Here is a 19307-nt window from a genome sequence, read left to right as displayed (position 1 = left end):
CATCTCTCTTTCTACTCTATCCTCCTCTTTCCTCATCTCTCTTTCTAATATATCCTCCTCTTTCCTCATCTCTTTCTAATCTATCCTCCTCTTTCCCCATCTCTCTTTCTACTCTATCATCCTCTTTCCCATCTCTCTTTCTACTCTATCCTCCTCTTTCCCCATCTCTCTTTCTACTCTATCCTCCTCTTTCCCCATCTCTCTTTCTACTCTATCCACCTCTTTCCCCATCTCTCTTTCTACTCTATCCTCCTCTTTCCCTATCTCTCTTTCTACTCTATCCACCTCTTTCCCCATCTCTCTTTAAACTCTATCCTCCTCTTTAATCCCCATCTCGCTTTCTACTCTATCCTCCTCTTTCCTCATCTCTCTTTCTACTCTATCCTCCTCTTTTATCCCCATCTCTTTCTACTCTATCATCCTCTTTCCTCATCTCTCTTTCTACTCTATCCTCCTCTTTCCTCATCTCTCTTTCTACTCTATCCTCCTCTTTTATCCCCATCTCTCTTTCTACTCTATCCTCCTCTTTCCTCATCTCTCTTTCTACTCTATCCTCCTCTTTCCTCATCTCTCTTTCTACTCTATCCTCCTCTTTCCCCATCTCTCTTTCTACTCTATCCACCTCTTTCCCCATCTCTCTTTAAACTCTATCCTCCTCTTTAATCCCCATCTCTCTTTCTACTCTATCCTCCTCTTTTATCCCCATCTCTCTTTCTACTCTATCCTCCTCTTTCCTCATCTCTCTTTCTACTCTATCCTCCTCTTTCCTCATCTCTCTTTCTACTCTATCCTCCTCTTTTATCCCCATCTCTCTTTCTACTCTATCCTCCTCTTTCCTCATCTCTCTTTCTACTCTATCCTCCTCTTTTATCCCCATCTCTCTTTCTACTCTATCCTCCTCTTTCCTCATCTCTCTTTCTACTCTATCCTCCTCTTTCCCCATCTCTCTTTCTACTCTATCCACCTCTTTCCCCATCTCTCTTTAAACTCTATCCTCCTCTTTAATCCCCATCTCTCTTTCTACTCTATCCTCCTCTTTTATCCCCATCTCTCTTTCTACTCTATCCTCCTCTTTCCTCATCTCTCTTTCTACTCTATCCTCCTCTTTTATCCCCATCTCTCTTTCTACTCTATCCTCCTCTTTCCTCATCTCTCTTTCTACTCTATCCTCCTCTTTTATCCCCATCTCTCTTTCTACTCTATCCTCCTCTTTCCTCATCTCTCTTTCTACTCTATCCTCCTCTTTTATCCCCATCTCTCTTTCTACTCTATCATCCTCTTTCCCCATCTCTCTTTCTACTCTATCATCCTCTTTCCTCATCTCTCTTTCTACTCTATCCTCCTCTTTCCTCATCTCTCTTTCTACTCTATCCTCCTCTTTCCCCATCTCTCTTTCTACTCTATCCTCCTCTTTAATCCCCATCTCTCTTTCTACTCTATCCTCCTCTTTAATCCCCATCTCTCTTTCTACTCTATCCTCCTCTTTCCCCATCTCTCTTTCTACTCTATCATCCTCTTTCCTCATCTCTCTTTCTACTCTATCCTCCTCTTTCCTCATCTCTCTTTCTACTCTATCCTCCTCTTTCCTCATCTCTTTCTACTCTATCCTCCTCTTTTATCCCCATCTCTCTTTCTACTCTATCCTCCTCTTTCCTCATCTCTCTTTCTACTCTATCCTCCTCTTTCCTCATCTCTCTTTCTACTCTATCCTCCTCTTTCCTCATCTCTCTTTCTACTCTATCCTCCTCTTTAATCCCATCTCTCTTTCTACTCTCTCCTCCTATTTAATCCCCATCTCTCTTTCTACTCTATCCTCCTCTTTCCTCATCTCTCTTTCTACTCTATCCTCCTCTTTTATCCCCATCTCTCTTTCTACTCTATCCTCCTCTTTCCTCATCTCTCTTTCTACTCTATCCTCCTCTTTCCTCATCTCTCTTTCTACTCTATCCACCTCTTTCCCATCTCTCTTTCTACTCTATCCTCCTCTTTCCTCATCTCTCTTTCTACTCTATCCACCTCTTTCCCATCTCTCTTTCTACTCTATCCTTCTCTTTAATCCCCATCTCTCTTTCTACTCTATCCTCCTCTTTTATCCCCATCTCTCTTTCTACTCTATCCTCCTCTTTCCTCATCTCTCTTTCTACTCTATCCTTCTCTTTAATCCCATCTCTCTTTCTACTCTCTCCTCCTATTTTATCCCCATCTCTCTTTCTACTCTATCCTCCTCTTTCCTCATCTCTCTTTCTACTCTATCCTTCTCTTTAATCCCCATCTCTCTTTCTACTCTATCCTCCTCTTTCCTCATCTCTCTTTCTACTCTATCCTTCTCTTTAATCCCATCTCTCTTTCTACTCTCTCCTCCTATTTTATCCCCATCTCTCTTTCTATATCTTCCCTCCCTTGGTTCTTCTCACCCTCCACCGCTCCGGTTCGCCAGGTGATGCAGCACCCCAGTGAGGGGGCCCAGGTGTTGGGGCTCCACAGCCAGTTGAAGGAGGCCTCTGTACCTGTGGCGGAGGTCAGGGTCTACTCCCTCTCCAGCCAGCCCATCGACCACGAGGGACCCAAGGCCAAGATGTCTGGTAAGACCTCTCTCTCTCTCCCTCTTGTTGATATCGCTCTTTTACTATCTCATTCTCTCTGTCTTTTCATCTCTCCCTCTTTGTTTAGGGTTGATGAAGGATGATAAACTCTGTTGGAATTCTGTCCAACGTCAATGATTATTAACCATTTCTGCTTCCTCTCTTCTCTCTCTCTTCTCTCTCTCTCCTTCTCCTCTCTCTCTCTCTCCCTCACTTCTCTCTCTCCCCTCTCTCTCTCCCTCTCTCTTCTCTCTCTTCTCTCTCCCTGTCTCTCTCTCTCTCCCTCTCTCTCTCTCTCTTCTCTCTCTCTTCTCTCTTTCTCTCTCTTTGCTCTCCCTCTTCTCTCTCTTCTCTATCTTCTCTCTTTCCCCCCCTGTCTCCTCTCTCTCTTCTCTCTCTCTTCTCTCTTTCTCTCTCTTTGCTCTCCCTCTTCTCTCTCTTCTCTATCTTCTCTCTTTCCCCCCCCTGTCTCCTCTCTCTCTTTGCTCTCTCTCTTCTCTCTCCCTCTCTTCTCTTTCTCTCCTCTCCCTCTTCTCTCTCTCTCTCTCCCTCTCTTCTCTCTCTCTCTCTCCCTCTCTTCTCTCTCTCTCTCTCTCTCTCTCTCTCTCTCTCTCTCTCTCTCTCTCTCTCTCTCTCTCTCTCTCTCTCTCTCCCTTTCTCTCTCTCTCTCAGATCGTTCTCCAGACATTGATAACTATTCTGAGGAAGAGGAGGAGAGCTTCTCATCAGAACAGGAGGGCAGTGACGACCACGGCCAGGTGTGTGTGTGTCTTTGTCTAGTCCTGTGTGAAGCAGAGATAACTGGAGGGGAGGTGAGGGGTACACTGCTCAGGGAGGGGGACAAGGCTCGGGGAGGGGGACAAGACTCAGGGAGGGGGACACGGCTCAGGGGGAGACAAGGCTCAGGGAGGGAGACGGCTTAGGGAGGGGTACACTGCTCGGGGAGGGGGACACGGCTCAGGGAGGGGGACAAGGCTCAGAGAGGTGGACACTGCTCAGGGAGGGGGATAAGGCTCAGAGAGGGGGACACTGCTCGGGGAGGCGGACAAGGCTCAGAGAGGGGGACAAGGCTCGGAGAGGGGGACACTACTCAGGGAGGCGGACAAGGCTCAGAGATGGTAGGGGTCAGGAGTGAAGGAGAGGACCAGCGAGATGTGAAAGGATGAAGGAAGGAGGTCACGGTCTGTGTGGTATAAATAACCTGGAGATCGCTGTGTGTGATGCTCTTAATAACTCTCTCTCGCTCCCTCTCTGTCTCTCTCTTTCATGTTCTCTCTCTCTCGCTGTTTCTCTCACTTGCTGTCTCTCTCTGCCTTTCTGTCTCACTGTCTCTGTTTCTCTCTTTGTCTTTGTCTCTCTCACTGTCTTTGTCTCTCTCTCGCTGTCTCTCTCTCTGTCTCGTTCTCTTTCTGTCTTTCTCTTTCTCCTCCTGTCTCTTACTCTCTCTCTTTGTTTTGTTTTTTCTCTCTCTTTGTCTCTCTCTCCTTGTCTCTTTTGCTGTCTCTCTCTCTGTCTTTCTCTCTGTCTCTCTCTTTGTCTTTTTCTCTCTCTCTGTCTTTGTCTTTCTGTCTCTCTTTGTCTCTCTCTCTGTCTTTGTCTCTCTCTCTCTGCCTCTCTCGCTGTCTTTGTCTCTCTCTCGCTGTCTGTCTCTCGCTCTCTGTCTCTCTCGCTGTCTCTCTCTCTCTCCTTCTGTCTTTGTCTCTGTCTTTCTCTCAAACTGTCTGTCTTTCTTGCTGTCTCTCTTGCTGTCTCTCTCTCTGTCTTTGTCTCTCTCTTGCTCTCTCTCTCAGTATCTGTATGATGAAGAGGATGAGGTGAGGAAGAAAAAGCCTAGACGGAAGCTCACCTCCAACGCCTCCATCACTAGAGTGAGAAACCCTTTCACTCCCTCCTCCTCCTCTCATCCTCCCCTCTAGCCTCCTCTCTCTCCATCCCTCTCCTCAGTCAGCCTCTCCCTCTATCTCCTCTCTCTCCACCCCTCTCCTCAGTCAGCCTCTCCCTCTATCTCCTCTCTCTCCATCCCTCTCCTCAGTCAGCCTCTCCCTCTATCTCCTCTCTCTCCACCCCTCTCCTCAGTCAGCCTCTCCCTCTATCTCCTCTCTCTCCATCCCTCTCCTCAGTCAGCCTCTCCCTCTATCTCCTCTCTCTCCATCCCTCTCCTCAGTCAGCCTCTCCCTCTATCTCTCTCTCTCCACCCCTCTCCTCAGTCAGCCTCTCCCTCTATCTCCTCTCTCTCCATCCCTCTCCTCAGTCAGCCTCTCCCTCTATCTCCTCTCTCTCCATCCCTCTCCTCAGTCAGCCTCTCCCTCTATCTCCTCTCTCTCCACCCCTCTCCTCAGTCAGCCTCTCCCTCTATCTCCTCTCTCTCCATCCCTCTCCTCAGTCAGCCTCTCCCTCTATCTCCTCTCTCTCCACCCCTCTCCTCAGTCAGCCTCTCCCTCTATCTCCTCTCTCTCCACCCCTCTCCTCAGTCAGCCTCTCCCTCTATCTCCTCTCTCCATCCCTCTCCTCAGTCAGCCTCTCCCTCTATCTCCTCTCTCTCCATCCCTCTCCTCAGTCAGCCTCTCCCTCTCTCTCCATCCCTCTCCTCAGTCAGCCTCTCCCTCTATCTCCTCTCTCTCCATCCCTCTCCTCAGTCAGCCTCTCCCTCTATCTCCTCTCTCTCCACCCCTCTCCTCAGTCAGCCTCTCCCTCTATCTCCTCTCTCTCCACCCCTCTCCTCAGTCAGCCTCTCCCTCTATCTCCCCTCTCTCTCCACCCCTCTCCTCAGTCAGCCTCTCCCTCTATCTCCTCTCTCTCCATCCCTCTCCTCAGTCAGCCTCTCCCTCTATCTCCTCTCTCTCCATCCCTCTCCTCAGTCAGCCTCTCCCTCTATCTCCTCTCTCTCCACCCCTCTCCCTCAGTCAGCCTCTCCCTCTATGTCCTCCTCTCCACCCCTCTCCTCAGTCAGCCTCTCCCTCTATCCTCCTCTCTCTCCACCCCCTCTCCTCAGTCAGCCTCTCCCTCTATCTCCTCTCTCTCCACCCCTCTCCTCAGTCAGCCTCTCCCTCTATCTCCTCTCTCTCCATCCCTCTCCTCAGTCAGCCTCTCCCTCATCTCCCTCTCTCCACCCCTCTCCTCAGTCAGCCTCTCCCTCTATCTCCTCTCTCTCCACCCCTCTCCTCAGTCAGCCTCTCCCTCTATCTCCTCTCTCTCCCACCCCTCTCCTCAGTCAGCCTCTCCCTCTATCTCCTCTCTCTCCATCCCTCTCCTCAGTCAGCCTCTCCCTCTATCTCCCTCTCCCTCTATCTCCTCCTCTCTCTCCATCCCTCTCCTCAGTCAGCCTCTCCCTCTATCTCCTCTCTCTCCACCCCTCTCCTCAGTCAGCCTCTCCCTCTATCTCCTCTCTCTCCATCACCCCTCTCCTCAGTCAGCCTCTCCCTCTATCTCCTCTCTCTCCACCCCTCTCCTCAGTCAGCCTCTCCCTCTACCCCCTCCTCTCTCTCCATCCCTCTCCTCAGTCAGCCTCTCCCTCTATCTCCTCTCTCTCCATCCCTCTCCTCAGTCAGCCTCTCCCTCTATCTCCTCTCTCTCCACCCCCTCTCCTCAGTCAGCCTCTCCCTCTATCTCCTCTCTCTCCACCCCTCTCCTCAGTCAGCCTCTCCCTCTATCTCCTCTCTCTCCACCCCTCTCCTCAGTCAGCCTCTCCCTCTATCTCCTCTCTCTCCATCCCTCTCCTCAGTCAGCCTCTCCCTCTATCTCCTCTCTCTCCACCCCTCTCCTCAGTCAGCCTCTCCCTCTATCTCCTCTCTCTCCATCCCTCTCCTCAGTCAGCCTCTCCCTCTATCTCCTCTCTCTCCCATCCCTCTCCTCAGTCAGCCTCTCCCTCTATCTCCTCTCTCTCCACCCCTCTCCTCAGTCAGCCTCTCCCTCTCCATCTCCTCTCTCTCCATCCCTCTCCTCAGTCAGCCTCTCCCTCTATCTCCTCTCTCTCCATCCCTCTCCTCAGTCAGCCTCTCCCTCTATCTCCTCTCTCTCCATCCCTCTCCTCAGTCAGCCTCTCCCTCTATCTCCTCTCTCTCCACCCCTCTCCTCAGTCAGCCTCTCCCTCTATCTCCCTCTCTCCATCCCTCTCCTCAGTCAGCCTCTCCCTCTATCTCCTCTCTCTCCACCCCTCTCCTCAGTCAGCCTCTCCCTCTATCTCCTCTCTCTCCATCCCTCTCCTCAGTCAGCCTCTCCCTCTATCTCCTCTCTCTCCACCCCTCTCCTCAGTCAGCCTCTCCCTCTATCTCCCTCTCTCCATCCCTCTCCTCAGTCAGCCTCTCCCTCTATCTCCTCTCTCTCCACCCCTCTCCTCAGTCAGCCTCTCCCTCTATCTCCTCTCTCTCCATCCCTCTCCTCAGTCAGCCTCTCCCTCTATCTCCTCTCTCTCCATCCCTCTCCTCAGTCAGCCTCTCCCTCTATCTCCTCTCTCTCCACCCCTCTCCTCAGTCAGCCTCTCCCTCTATCTCCTCTCTCTCCATCCCTCTCCTCAGTCAGCCTCTCCCTCAGTCAGCCTCTCCCTCTCCTCTCTCTCCATCCCTCTCCTCAGTCAGCCTCTCCCTCTATCTCCTCTCTCTCCATCCCTCTCCTCAGTCAGCCTCTCCCTCTATCTCCTCTCTCTCCATCCCTCTCCTCAGTCAGCCTCTCCCTCTATCTCCTCTCTCCATCCCTCTCCTCAGTCCCCTCTCCTCATCTCCCTCTCTCTCCATCCCTCTCCTCAGTCAGCCTCTCCCTCTATCTCCTCTCTCTCCACCCCTCTCCTCAGTCAGCCTCTCCCTCTATCTCCTCTCTCTCCACCCCCTCTCCTCAGTCAGCCTCTCCCTCTATCTCCCTCTCTCTCCATCCCTCTCCTCAGTCAGCCTCTCCCTCTATCTCCTCTCTCTCCATCCCTCTCCTCAGTCAGCCTCTCCCTCTATCTCCTCTCTCCATCCCTCTCCTCAGTCAGCCTCTCCCTCTATCTCCCCTCTCTCCTCAGTCAGCCTCCTCTATCTCCCCTCTCCATCCCTCTCCTCAGTCTCTCCCCATCTCCCCTCTCCTCAGTCAGCCTCTCCCTCTATCTCCCTCTCCATCTCCTCAGTCAGCCTCTCCCCATCTCCCTCCTCCATCCCTCTCCTCAGTCAGCCTCTCCCTCTATCTCCTCTCTCTCCACCCCTCTCCTCAGTCAGCCTCTCCCTCTATCTCCTCTCTCTCCACCCCTCTCCTCAGTCAGCCTCTCCCTCTATCTCCTCTCCTCTCTCCAGTCCCTCTCCTCAGTCAGCCTCTCCCTCTCATCTCCTCTCTCTCCATCCCTCTCCTCAGTCAGCCTCTCCCTCTATCTCCTCTCTCTCCACCCCTCTCCTCAGTCAGCCTCTCCCTCTATCTCCTCTCTCTCCATCCCTCTCCTCAGTCAGCCTCTCCCTCTATCTCCTCTCTCTCCATCCCTCTCCTCAGTCAGCCTCTCCCTCTATCTCCTCTCTCTCCACCCCTCTCCTCAGTCAGCCTCTCCCTCTATCTCTCTCTCCATCCCTCTCCTCCAGCCTCCCCTCTCCTCAGTCACCCCTCTCCTCAGTCAGCCTCTCCCTCTATCTCCTCTCTCTCCATCCCCTCTCCTCAGTCATCTCCCTCTCCCTCAGTCATCTCCTATCTCTCTCTCCACCCCTCTCCTCAGTCAGCCTCTCCCTCTATCTCCCTCTCTCCATCCCTCTCCTCAGTCAGCCTCTCCCCTATCTCCTCAGTCTCTCTCCACCCCTCTCCTCAGTCAGCCTCTCCCTCTATCTCCTCTCTCTCCACCCCTCTCCTCAGTCAGCCTCTCCCTCTATCTCCTCTCTCTCCACCCCTCTCCTCAGTCAGCCTCTCCCTCTATCTCCTCTCTCTCCATCCCTCTCAGTCAGCCTCTCCCTCTATCTCCTCTCTCCATCCCTCTCCTCAGTCAGCCTCTCCCTCTATCTCCTCTCTCTCCATCCCTCTCCTCAGTCAGCCTCTCCCTCTATCTCCTCTCTCTCCATCCCTCTCCTCAGTCAGCCTCTCCCTCTATCTCTCTCTCCACCCCTCTCCTCAGTCAGCCTCCCTCTCCTCTCTCCACCCCTCTCCTCAGTCATCTCCCTCTATCTCCTCTCCTCCATCCCTCTCCTCAGTCAGCCTCTCCCTCTATCTCCTCTCTCTCCACCCCTCTCCTCAGTCAGCCTCTCCCTCTATCTCCTCTCTCTCCACCCCTCTCCTCAGTCAGCCTCTCCCTCTATCTCCTCTCTCTCCACCCCTCTCCTCAGTCAGCCTCTCTCCCTCTATCTCCTCTCCTCTCTCCACCCCTCTCCTCAGTCAGCCTCTCTCCTCTCCATCCCTCTCCTCTCTCTCCCCATCTCCTCTCTCTCCACCCCTCTCCTCAGTCAGCCTCTCCCTCTATCTCCTTCTCTCCATCCCCCCTCTCCTCCTCAGTCAGCCTCTCCCTCTATCTCCTCTCTCTCCATCCCTCTCCTCAGTCAGCCTCTCCCTCTATCTCCTCTCTCCATCCCTCTCCTCAGTCAGCCTCTCCCTCTATCTCCTCTCTCCATCCCACTCCTCAGTCAGCCTCTCCCTCTATCTCCTCTCTCTCCACCCCTCTCCTCAGTCAGCCTCTCCCTCTATCTCCTCTCTCTCCACCCCTCTCCTCAGTCAGCCTCTCCCTCTATCTCCTCTCTCTCCACCCCTCTCCTCAGTCAGCCTCTCCCTCTATCTCCTCTCTCTCCACCCCTCTCCTCAGTCAGCCTCTCTCCTCTATCTCTCCTCTCTCCACCCCTCTCCTCAGTCAGCCTATCTCCTCTCTCCATCCCTCTCCTCAGTCAGCCTCTCCCTCATCCCTCTCCTCACCCCTCTCCTCAGTCAGCCTCTCCCTCTATCTCCTCTCTCTCCACCCCTCTCCTCAGTCAGCCTCTCCCTCTATCTCCTCTCTCTCCATCCCTCTCCTCAGTCAGCCTCTCCCTCTATCTCCTCTCTCTCCACCCCTCTCCTCAGTCAGCCTCTCCCTCTATCTCCCTCTCTCCACCCCTCTCCTCAGTCAGCCTCTCCCTCTATCTCCCTCTCCTCAGTCAGCCTCTCCCTCTATCTCCCTCTCTCCATCCCTCTCCTCAGTCAGCCTCTCCCTCTATCTCCCTCTCTCCATCCCTCTCCTCAGTCAGCCTCTCCCTCTATCTCCTCTCTCTCCATCCCTCTCCTCAGTCAGCCTCTCCCTCTATCTCCTCTCTCTCCATCCCTCTCCTCAGTCAGCCTCTCCCTCTATCTCCTCTCTCTCCACCCCTCTCCTCAGTCAGCCTCTCCCTCTATCTCCTCTCTCTCCACCCCCTCTCCTCAGTCAGCCTCTCCCTCTATCTCCTCTCTCTCCATCCCTCTCCTCAGTCAGCCTCTCCCTCTATCTCCTCTCTCTCCACCCCTCTCCTCAGTCAGCCTCTCCCTCTATCTCCTCTCCTCAGTCAGCCTCTCCACCCCTCTCCTCAGTCAGCCTCTCCCTCTATCTCCATCCCTCTCCTCAGTCTCTATCTCACCCCTCTCCTCAGTCAGCCTCTCCCTCTATCTCCTCTCTCTCCACCCCTCTCCTCAGTCAGCCTCTCCCTCTATCTCCTCTCTCTCCACCCCTCTCCTCAGTCAGCCTCTCCCTCTATCTCCTCTCTCTCCACCCCTCTCCTCAGTCAGCCTCTCCTCTCCATCTATCTCCTCTCTCTCAGTCAGCCTCCCTCTCCTCAGTCAGCCTCTCCCTCTATCTCCTCTCTCTCCATCCCTCTCCTCAGTCAGCCTCTCCCTCTATCTCCTCTCTCTCCACCCCTCTCCTCAGTCAGCCTCTCCCTCTATCTCCTCTCTCTCCATCCCTCTCCTCAGTCAGCCTCTCCCTCTATCTCCTCTCTCTCCATCCCTCTCCTCAGTCAGCCTCTCCCTCTATCTCCTCTCTCTCCACCCCTCTCCTCAGTCAGCCTCTCCCTCTATCTCCTGTCTCTCCATCCCTCTCCTCAGTCAGCCTCTCCCTCTATCCTCCTGTCTCTCCACCCCTCTCCTCAGTCAGCCTCTCCCTCTATCTCCTCTCTCTCCATCCCTCTCCTCAGTCAGCCTCTCCCTCTATCTCCTCTCTCCATCCCTCTCCTCAGTCAGCCTCTCCCTCTATCTCCTCTCTCTCCATCCCTCTCCTCAGTCAGCCTCTCCCTCTATCTCCTCTCTCTCCACCCCTCTCCTCAGTCAGCCTCTCCCTCTATCTCCTCTCTCTCCACCCCTCTCCTCAGTCAGCCTCTCCCTCTATCTCCTCTCTCTCCATCCCTCTCCTCAGTCAGCCTCTCCCTCTATCTCCTCTCTCTCCTCTCCCCTCTCCTCAGTCAGCCTCTCCCTCTATCTCCCCTCCTCTCTCCACCCCTCTCCTCAGTCAGCCTCTCCCTCTATCTCCTCTCTCTCCACCCCTCTCCTCAGTCAGCCTCTCCCTCTATCTCCTCTCTCTCTCCATCCCTCTCCTCAGTCAGCCTCTCCCTCTATCTCCTCTCTCTCCACCCCTCTCCTCAGTCAGCCTCTCCCTCTATCTCCCTCTCTCCACCCTCTCCTCAGTCAGCCTCTCCCTCTATCTCCTGTCTCTCCACCCCTCTCCTCAGTCAGCCTCTCCCTCTATCTCCTCTCTCTCCACCCCTCTCCTCAGTCAGCCTCTCCCTCTCCATCTCCTCTCTCTCCATCCCTCTCCTCAGTCAGCCTCTCCCTCTATCTCCTCTCTCTCCATCCCTCTCCTCAGTCAGCCTCTCCCTCTATCTCCTCTCTCTCCACCCCTCTCCTCAGTCAGCCTCTCCCTCTATCTCCCTCTCTCCATCCCTCTCCTCAGTCAGCCTCTCCCTCTATCTCCTCTCTCTCCACCCCTCTCCTCAGTCAGCCTCTCCCTCTATCTCCTCTCTCTCCACCCCTCTCCTCAGTCAGCCTCTCCCTCTATCTCCTCTCTCTCCATCCCTCTCCTCAGTCAGCCTCTCCCTCTATCTCCTCTCTCTCCACCCCTCTCCTCAGTCAGCCTCTCCCTCTATCTCCTCTCTCCATCCCTCTCCTCAGTCAGCCTCTCCCTCTATCCTCCTGTCTCTCCATCCCTCTCCTCAGTCAGCCTCTCCCTCTATCTCCTCTCTCCACCCCTCTCCTCAGTCAGCCTCTCCCTCTATCTCTCTCCACCCCTCTCTCCACCCCCTCTCCCTCAGTCACCCCTCTCCTCTCCTCTATCTCCCTCTCTCCACCCCTCTCCTCAGTCAGCCTCTCCCTCTATCTCCTCTCTCTCCACCCCTCTCCTCAGTCAGCCTCTCCCTCTATCTCCTCTCTCTCCACCCCTCTCCTCAGTCAGCCTCTCCCTCTATCTCCTCTCTCCATCCCTCTCCTCAGTCAGCCTCTCCCTCTATCTCCTCTCTCTCCACCCCTCTCCTCAGTCAGCCTCTCCCTCTATCTCCTCTCTCTCCACCCCTCTCCTCAGTCAGCCTCTCCCTCTATCTCCTGTCTCTCCATCCCTCTCCTCAGTCAGCCTCTCCCTCTATCTCCTGTCTCTCCACCCCTCTCCTCAGTCAGCCTCTCCCTCTATCCTCCTCTCTCTCCACCCCTCTCCTCAGTCAGCCTCTCCCTCTATCTCCTCTCTCTCCACCCCTCTCCTCAGTCAGCCTCCCCCTCTATCCTCCTGTCTCTCCACCCCTCTCCTCAGTCAGCCTCTCCCCTATCTCTCTCTCTCCATCCCTCTCCTCAGTCAGCCTCTCCCTCTATCTCCTCTCTCTCCATCCCTCTCCTCAGTCAGCCTCTCCCTCTATCTCCTCTCTCTCCCCCTCTCCTCAGTCAGCCTCTCCCTCTATCTCCTCTCTCTCCATCCCTCTCCTCAGTCAGCCTCTCCCTCTATCTCCTCTCTCTCCACCCCTCTCCTCAGTCAGCCTCTATCTCCTCTCCATCTCCCAGTCAGCCTCTCTCTATCTCCCTCCCTCTCCTCAGTCAGCCTCTCCCTCTATCTCCTCTCTCTCCATCCCTCTCCTCAGTCAGCCTCTCCCTCTATCTCCTCTCTCTCCACCCCTCTCCTCAGTCAGCCTCTCCCTCTATCTCCTCTCTCTCCACCCCTCTCCTCAGTCAGCCTCTCCCTCTCTCTCCACCCCTCTCCTCAGTCAGCCTCTCCCTCTCTCTCCACCCCTATCCTCAGTCAGCCTCTCCCTCTATCTCCTCTCTCTCCACCCCTCTCCTCAGTCAGCCTCTCCCTCTATCTCCTCTCTCTCCATCCCTCTCCTCAGTCAGCCTCTCCCTCTATCTCCTCTCTCTCCACCCCTCTCCTCAGTCAGCCTCTCCCTCTATCCTCCTCTCTCTCCATCCCTCTCCTCAGTCAGCCTCTCCCTCTATCTCCTCCTCTCTCCACCCTCTCCTCAGTCAGCCTCTCCCTCTATCTCCTCTCTCTCCAGTCCCTCTCCTCAGTCAGCCTCTCCCTCTATCTCCCTCTCTCCACCCCTCTCCTCAGTCAGCCTCTCCCTCTATCTCCTCTCTCTCCATCCCCTCTCCTCAGTCAGCCTCTCCCTCTATCTCCTCTCTCCATCCCTCCATCCCTCTCCTCAGTCCACCCCTCTCCTCAGTCATCTCTCCCCTATCTCTCTCCATCCCTCTCCTCAGTCAGCCTCTCCCTCTATCTCCTCTCTCTCCATCCCTCTCCTCAGTCAGCCTCTCCCTCTATCTCCTCTCTCTCCACCCCTCTCCTCAGTCAGCCTCTCCCTCTATCTCCTCTCTCTCCATCCCTCTCCTCAGTCAGCCTCTCCCTCTATCTCCTCTCTCTCCACCCCTCTCCTCAGTCAGCCTCTCCCTCTATCTCCTCTCTCTCCACCCCTCTCCTCAGTCAGCCTCTCCCTCTATCTCCTCTCTCTCCATCCCTCTCCTCAGTCAGCCTCTCCCTCTATCTCCTCTCTCTCCATCCCTCTCCTCAGTCAGCCTCTCCCTCTATCTCCTCTCTCTCCATCCCTCTCCTCAGTCAGCCTCTCCCCTCTATCTCCTCTCTCTCCATCCCTCTCCTCAGTCAGCCTCTCCCTCTATCTCCTCTCTCTCCACCCCTCTCCTCAGTCAGCCTCTCCCTCTATCTCCTCTCTCTCCATCCCCTCCTCAGTCAGCCTCTCCCTCTATCTCCCTCTCTCCACCCCTCTCCTCAGTCAGCCTCTCCCTCTATCTCCTCTCTCTCCATCCCTCTCCTCAGTCAGCCTCTCCCTCTATCTCCTCTCTCTCCATCCCTCTCCTCAGTCAGCCTCTCCCTCTATCTCCTCTCTCTCCACCCCTCTCCTCAGTCCTCTCCTCAGTCATCCCTCTCCCTCTATCTCCCTCTCTCAGTCCCCCTCTCCTCAGTCAGCCTCTCCCTCTATCTCCTCTCTCTCCATCCCTCTCCTCAGTCAGCCTCTCCCTCTATCTCCTCTCTCTCCACCCCTCTCCTCAGTCAGCCTCTCCCTCTATCTCCTCTCTCTCCACCCCTCTCCTCAGTCAGCCTCTCCCTCTATCTCCTCTCTCTCCACCCCTCTCCTCAGTCAGCCTCTCCCTCTATCTCCTCTCTCTCCATCCCTCTCCTCAGTCAGCCTCTCCCTCTATCTCCTCTCTCCATCCCTCTCCTCAGTCAGCCTCTCCCTCTATCTCCTCTCTCTCCACCCCTCTCCTCAGTCAGCCTCTCCCTCTATCTCCTCTCTCTCCACCCCTCTCCTCAGTCAGCCTCTCCCTCTATCTCCTCTCTCTCCACCCCTCTCCTCAGTCAGCCTCTCCCTCTATCTCCTCTCTCTCCACCCCTCTCCTCAGTCAGCCTCTCCTCTATCTCCCTCTCTCCACCCCCTCTCCTCAGTCAGCCTCTCCCTCTATCTCCTCTCTCTCCACCCCTCTCCTCAGTCAGCCTCTCCCTCTATCTCCTCTCTCTCCATCCACCCCTCTCCTCAGTCAGCCTCTCCCTCTATCTCCTCTCTCTCCACCCCTCTCCTCAGTCAGCCTCTCCCTCTATCTCCTCTCTCTCCATCCCTCTCCTCAGTCAGCCTCTCCCTCTATCTCCTCTCTCTCCATCCCTCTCCTCAGTCAGCCTCTCCCTCTATCTCCTCTCTCTCCATCCCTCTCCTCAGTCAGCCTCTCCCTCTATCTCCCTCTCTCCATCCCTCTCCCAGTCAGCCCCCTCTATCTCCTCAGTCATCCCTCTCCCTCTATCTCCTCTCTCTCCACCCCTCTCCTCAGTCAGCCTCTCCCTCTATCTCCTCTCTCTCCACCCCTCTCCTCAGTCAGCCTCTCCCTCTATCTCCTCTCTCTCCACCCCTCTCCTCAGTCAGCCTCTCCCTCTATCTCCTCTCTCTCCACCCCTCTCCTCAGTCAGCCTCTCCCTCTATCTCCTCTCTCTCCATCCCTCTCCTCAGTCAGCCTCTCCCTCTATCCCTCTCTCCACCCCTCTCCTCAGTCAGCCTCTCCCTCTATCTCCCTCCTCCCCCCCTCCTCAGTCAGCCTCTCCCTCTATCTCCTCTCTCTCCATCCCTCTCCTCAGTCAGCCTCTCCCTCTATCTCCTCTCTCTCCACCCCTCTCCTCAGTCAGCCTCTCCCTCTATCTCCCTCTCTCTCCATCCCTCTCCTCAGTCAGCCTCTCCCTCTCTCTCTCTCCATCCCTCTCCTCAGTCAGCCTCTCCCTCTATCTCCCTCTCTCCATCCCTCTCCTCAGTCAGCCTCTCCCTCTATCTCCTCTCTCTCCATCCCTCTCCTCAGTCAGCCTCTCCCCTCTATCTCCTCTCTCTCTCCACCCCCTCTCCTCAGTCAGCCTCTCCCTCTATCTCCTCTCTCTCCACCCCTCTCCTCAGTCAGCCTCTCCCTCTCATCTCCCTCTATCTCTCCTCCCCTCTCCTCAGTCAGCCTCTCCCTCTATCTCCTCTCTCTCCATCCCTCTCCTCAGTCAGCCTCTCCCTCTATCTCCTCTCTCTCCACCCCTCTCCTCAGTCAGCCTCTCCCTCTATCTCCTCTCTCTCCACCCCTCTCCTCAGTCAGCCTCTCCCTCTATCTCCTCTCTCTCCACCCCTCTCCTCAGTCAGCCTCTCCCTCTATCTCCTCTCTCTCCATCCCTCTCCTCAGTCAGCCTCTCCCTCTATCTCCTCTCTCTCCACCCCTCTCCTCAGTCAGCCTCTCCCTCTATCTCCTGTCTCTCCACCCCTCTCCTCAGTCAGCCTCTCCCTCTATCTCCTCTCTCTCCACCCCTCTCCTCAGTCAGCCTCTCCCTCTATCTCCTCTCTCTCCACCCCTCTCCTCAGTCAGCCTCTCCACCCCTCCTCAGTCTCCTCTCTCTCCATCCCTCTCCTCAGTCAGCCTCTCCCTCTATCTCCTCTCTCTCCATCTCCCCTCTCCTCAGTCAGCCTCTCCCTCTATCTCCTCTCTCTCCACCCCTCTCCTCAGTCAGCCTCTCCCTCTATCTCCTCTCTCTCCACCCCTCTCCTCAGTCAGCCTCTCCCTCTATCTCCTCTCTCTCCATCCCTCTCCTCAGTCAGCCCTCTATCTCTCCTCCCTCTCCTCAGTCAGCCTCTCCTCTATCTCCTCTCTCTCCATCCCTCTCCTCAGTCAGCCTCTCCCTCTATCTCCTCTCTCTCCACCCCTCTCCTCAGTCAGCCTCTCCCTCTATCTCCTCTCTCTCCATCCCTCTCCTCAGTCAGCCTCTCCCTCTATCTCCTCTCTCTCCACCCCTCTCCTCAGTCAGCCTCTCCCTCTATCTCCCTCTCTCCATCCCTCTCCTCAGTCAGCCTCTCCCTCTATCTCCTCTCTCTCCATCCCTCTCCTCAGTCAGCCTCTCCCTCTATCTCCTCTCTCTCCATCCCTCTCCTCAGTCAGCCTCTCCCTCTATCTCCTCTCTCCTCTCCAGTCCCTCTCCTCAGTCAGCCTCTCCCTCTCATCTCCTCTATCTCTCCACCCCTCTCCTCAGTCAGCCTCTCCCTCTATCTCCTCTCTCCACCCCTCTCCTCAGTCAGCCTCTCCCTCTATCTCCTCTCTCTCCACCCCTCTCCTCAGTCAGCCTCTCCCTCTATCTCCCTCTCTCCATCCCTCTCCTCAGTCAGCCTCTCCCTCTATCTCCTCTCTCTCCATCCCTCTCCTCAGTCAGCCTCTCCCTCTATCTCCCTCTCTCCACCCCTCTCTCAGTCAGCCTCTCCCCTATCTCCCTCTCTCCACCCTCTCCTCAGTCAGCCTCTCCCTCTATCTCCTCTCTCCATCCCTCTCCTCAGTCAGCCTCTCCCCTATCTCCTCTCTCTCCACCCCTCTCCTCAGTCAGCCTCTCCCCTATCTCCCCTCTCCATCTCCTCAGTCAGCCTCTCCCTCTATCTCCTCTCTATCCATCCCTCTCCTCAGTCAGCCTCTCCCTCTATCTCCTCTCTCTCCACCCCTCTCCTCAGTCAGCCTCTCCCTCTATCTCCTGTCTCTCCACCCCTCTCCTCAGTCAGCCTCTCCCTCTATCCTCCTGCCCTCTATCTCCTCTCTCTCCATCCCTCTCCTCAGTCAGCCTCTCCCTCTATCTCCTCTCTCTCCATCCCTCTCCTCAGTCAGCCTCTCCCTCTATCTCCTCTCTCTCCACCCCTCTCCTCAGTCAGCCTCTCCCTCTATCTCCTCTCTCTCCACCCCTCTCCTCAGTCAGCCTCTCCCTCTATCTCCTGTCTCTCCACCCCTCTCCTCAGTCAGCCTCTCCCTCTATCCTCCTGTCTCTCCATCCCTCTCCTCAGTCAGCCTCTCCCTCTATCTCCTCTCTCTCCACCCCTCTCCTCAGTCAGCCTCTCCCTCTATCCTCCTCTCTCTCCACCCCTCTCCTCAGTCAGCCTCTCCCTCTATCTCCTCTCTCTCCATCCCTCTCCTCAGTCAGCCTCTCCCTCTATCTCCTCTCTCTCCACCCCTCTCCTCAGTCAGCCTCTCCCTCTATCTCCTCTCTCTCCACCCCTCTCCTCAGTTAGCCTCTCCCTCTATCTCCTCTCTCTCCACCCCTCTCCTCAGTCAGCCTCTCCCTCTATCTCCTCTCTCTCCATCCCTCTCAGTCAGCCTCTCCCTCTATCTCCTCTCTCTCCACCCCTCTCCTCAGTCAGCCTCTCCCTCTATCTCTCTCTCTCTCCACCCCTCTCCTCAGTCAGCCTCTCCCTCTATCTCCTCTCTCTCCATCCCTCTCCTCAGTCAGCTCTCCCTCTATCTCCTCTCTCTCCACCCCTCTCCTCAGTCAGCCTCTCCCTCTATCTCCTCTCTCTCCACCCCCTCTCCTCAGTCAGCCTCTCCCTCTATCTCCTCTCTCTCTCCATCCCTCTCAGTCAGCCTCTCCCTCTATCTCCTCTCTCTCCACCCCTCTCCTCAGTCAGCCTCTCCCTCTATCTCCTCTCTCTCCACCCCTCTCCTCAGTCAGCCTCTCCCTCTATCTCCTCTCTCTCCATCCCTCTCAGTCAGCCATTGTCCCGGGAGGAAAACAGACTATTCAGACAATTTACCCAATCACCCACGCAAACAAAACACACACACACGCACATACACACATATACACACACGGCCAAACCCGATTAACATACACTTGTCGGCAGCTCCATAAATTGCGATGAGGCAGCGATTTGTAGTGACAAGGGCAGTGTATCAGGGGTTTGTATAAGTCTTTGCTGTATTTATGTTGTGTGTGTGTGTGTGCGTGCGTGTGCGTGTGCGTGTGTGTGTGTGCGCGTGCGCGTGTGTGCGTGTGTGTGTGTGACAGCGGGAGGGAATCGGGAGGGAGGGTTATTAATGGGTTTGTCCTGTGAAGGTCACGGTGGGGCTGTCTGTCATCACTGCACCCTAACAACACCGCCTGTGGACACACACACACACACTACTCCCCAGTCACACCACCTGCGGCCAGCAGACAGCGCAGAATGAGGCCATGGCTGTAATATCCCCTGAATGACACATCACACTGTACGCTATCCAACATCAATTTAATAATGATCTTCATCATCGTCAGCATTAGCATTAGCATTAGCATTAGCCACCTCAACTGATCTGTTTTCTAGTCCTGCAGTCCAGTTGATATTCATTACTGTCTTTGTAGACAGGGTGTCACGACTTCCGCCAAAGTCGGTCCCTCTCCTTGTTCGGCGGCCAACGTCACCGATCTTCTAGCCATCGCTGATCCATTTTCCATTGGTTTTGTCTTGTCTTCCATCACACCTGGTTCCAATCCCATCAGTTACATGTTGTGTATTTAACCCTCTGTTTCCCCTCATGTCCCTGTCGGAGATTGTTTGATTGTATGTGACGTGCATATATTATGTTGGTGTGCAACGGATTTTGTTCCCACTTTTGTTATTTTGTACATTTTGGTTTTTGGAGATTTATCAGCATTTATTAAACAACTCCGTTTTACCAAGTTCGTTCTCCTGCGCCTGACTTTCCTGCCACCAACACGCACCGATTACACAGCGTCCTATTCAAGAGGCAGCAACAATAGAAAAGGGTCTGAAACAGGGAGGGACGGCCCAGGTGGCTGGTAGACAGTTATCCATTAAAACTCATATGGTTCTGTGGGTCATTAGACAGAACACTTGACTCAGCGGAAAATCATCCTGGTCTCTTTTACAGCAACCCAACATCAAGCAGAAGTTTGTGGCCCTGCTGAAAAGATTCAAAGTTTCAGATGAGGTAAGCATCTCTCTCTCTCCCTTTCCATTTCTCTCTTCTCTCTCGCTCTCTCCTATCTCTCTCTCTCTCTCTCTGTCTTTCTCTCCTATCTCTGTCTGTCTCTCTCTCGCTCTCTCCTATCTA

General features: G+C 54.9%; 1 protein-coding gene and 1 pseudogene across 2 annotated transcripts in view; both read left to right on the top strand.

Annotated features, from left to right (window-relative positions):
• Nucleotides 1–19307, top strand: part of LOC135510415 (phosphofurin acidic cluster sorting protein 1-like) — a 107760-nt gene that overhangs the window by 66985 nt on the left and 21468 nt on the right. For both annotated transcript variants that reach the window (XM_064931306.1, XM_064931307.1), the window contains 4 exons: nucleotides 2438–2582; nucleotides 3255–3340; nucleotides 4373–4450; nucleotides 19125–19184. In XM_064931306.1, the coding sequence (XP_064787378.1) occupies nucleotides 2438–2582; nucleotides 3255–3340; nucleotides 4373–4450; nucleotides 19125–19184 (369 nt within the window). The remainder of the gene's footprint in view (nucleotides 1–2437; nucleotides 2583–3254; nucleotides 3341–4372; nucleotides 4451–19124; nucleotides 19185–19307) is intronic.
• Nucleotides 13176–14339, top strand: LOC135510434 (uncharacterized; annotated as a pseudogene).

The sequence above is a fragment of the Oncorhynchus masou genome, chromosome 23 (assembly GCF_036934945.1).
Source record: "Oncorhynchus masou masou isolate Uvic2021 chromosome 23, UVic_Omas_1.1, whole genome shotgun sequence".
Classification (NCBI taxonomy): Eukaryota; Metazoa; Chordata; class Actinopteri; order Salmoniformes; family Salmonidae; genus Oncorhynchus; species Oncorhynchus masou.
Note: the sequence above shows the minus strand (reverse complement) of the source record. Positions and strands in the feature narration are given on the sequence as shown.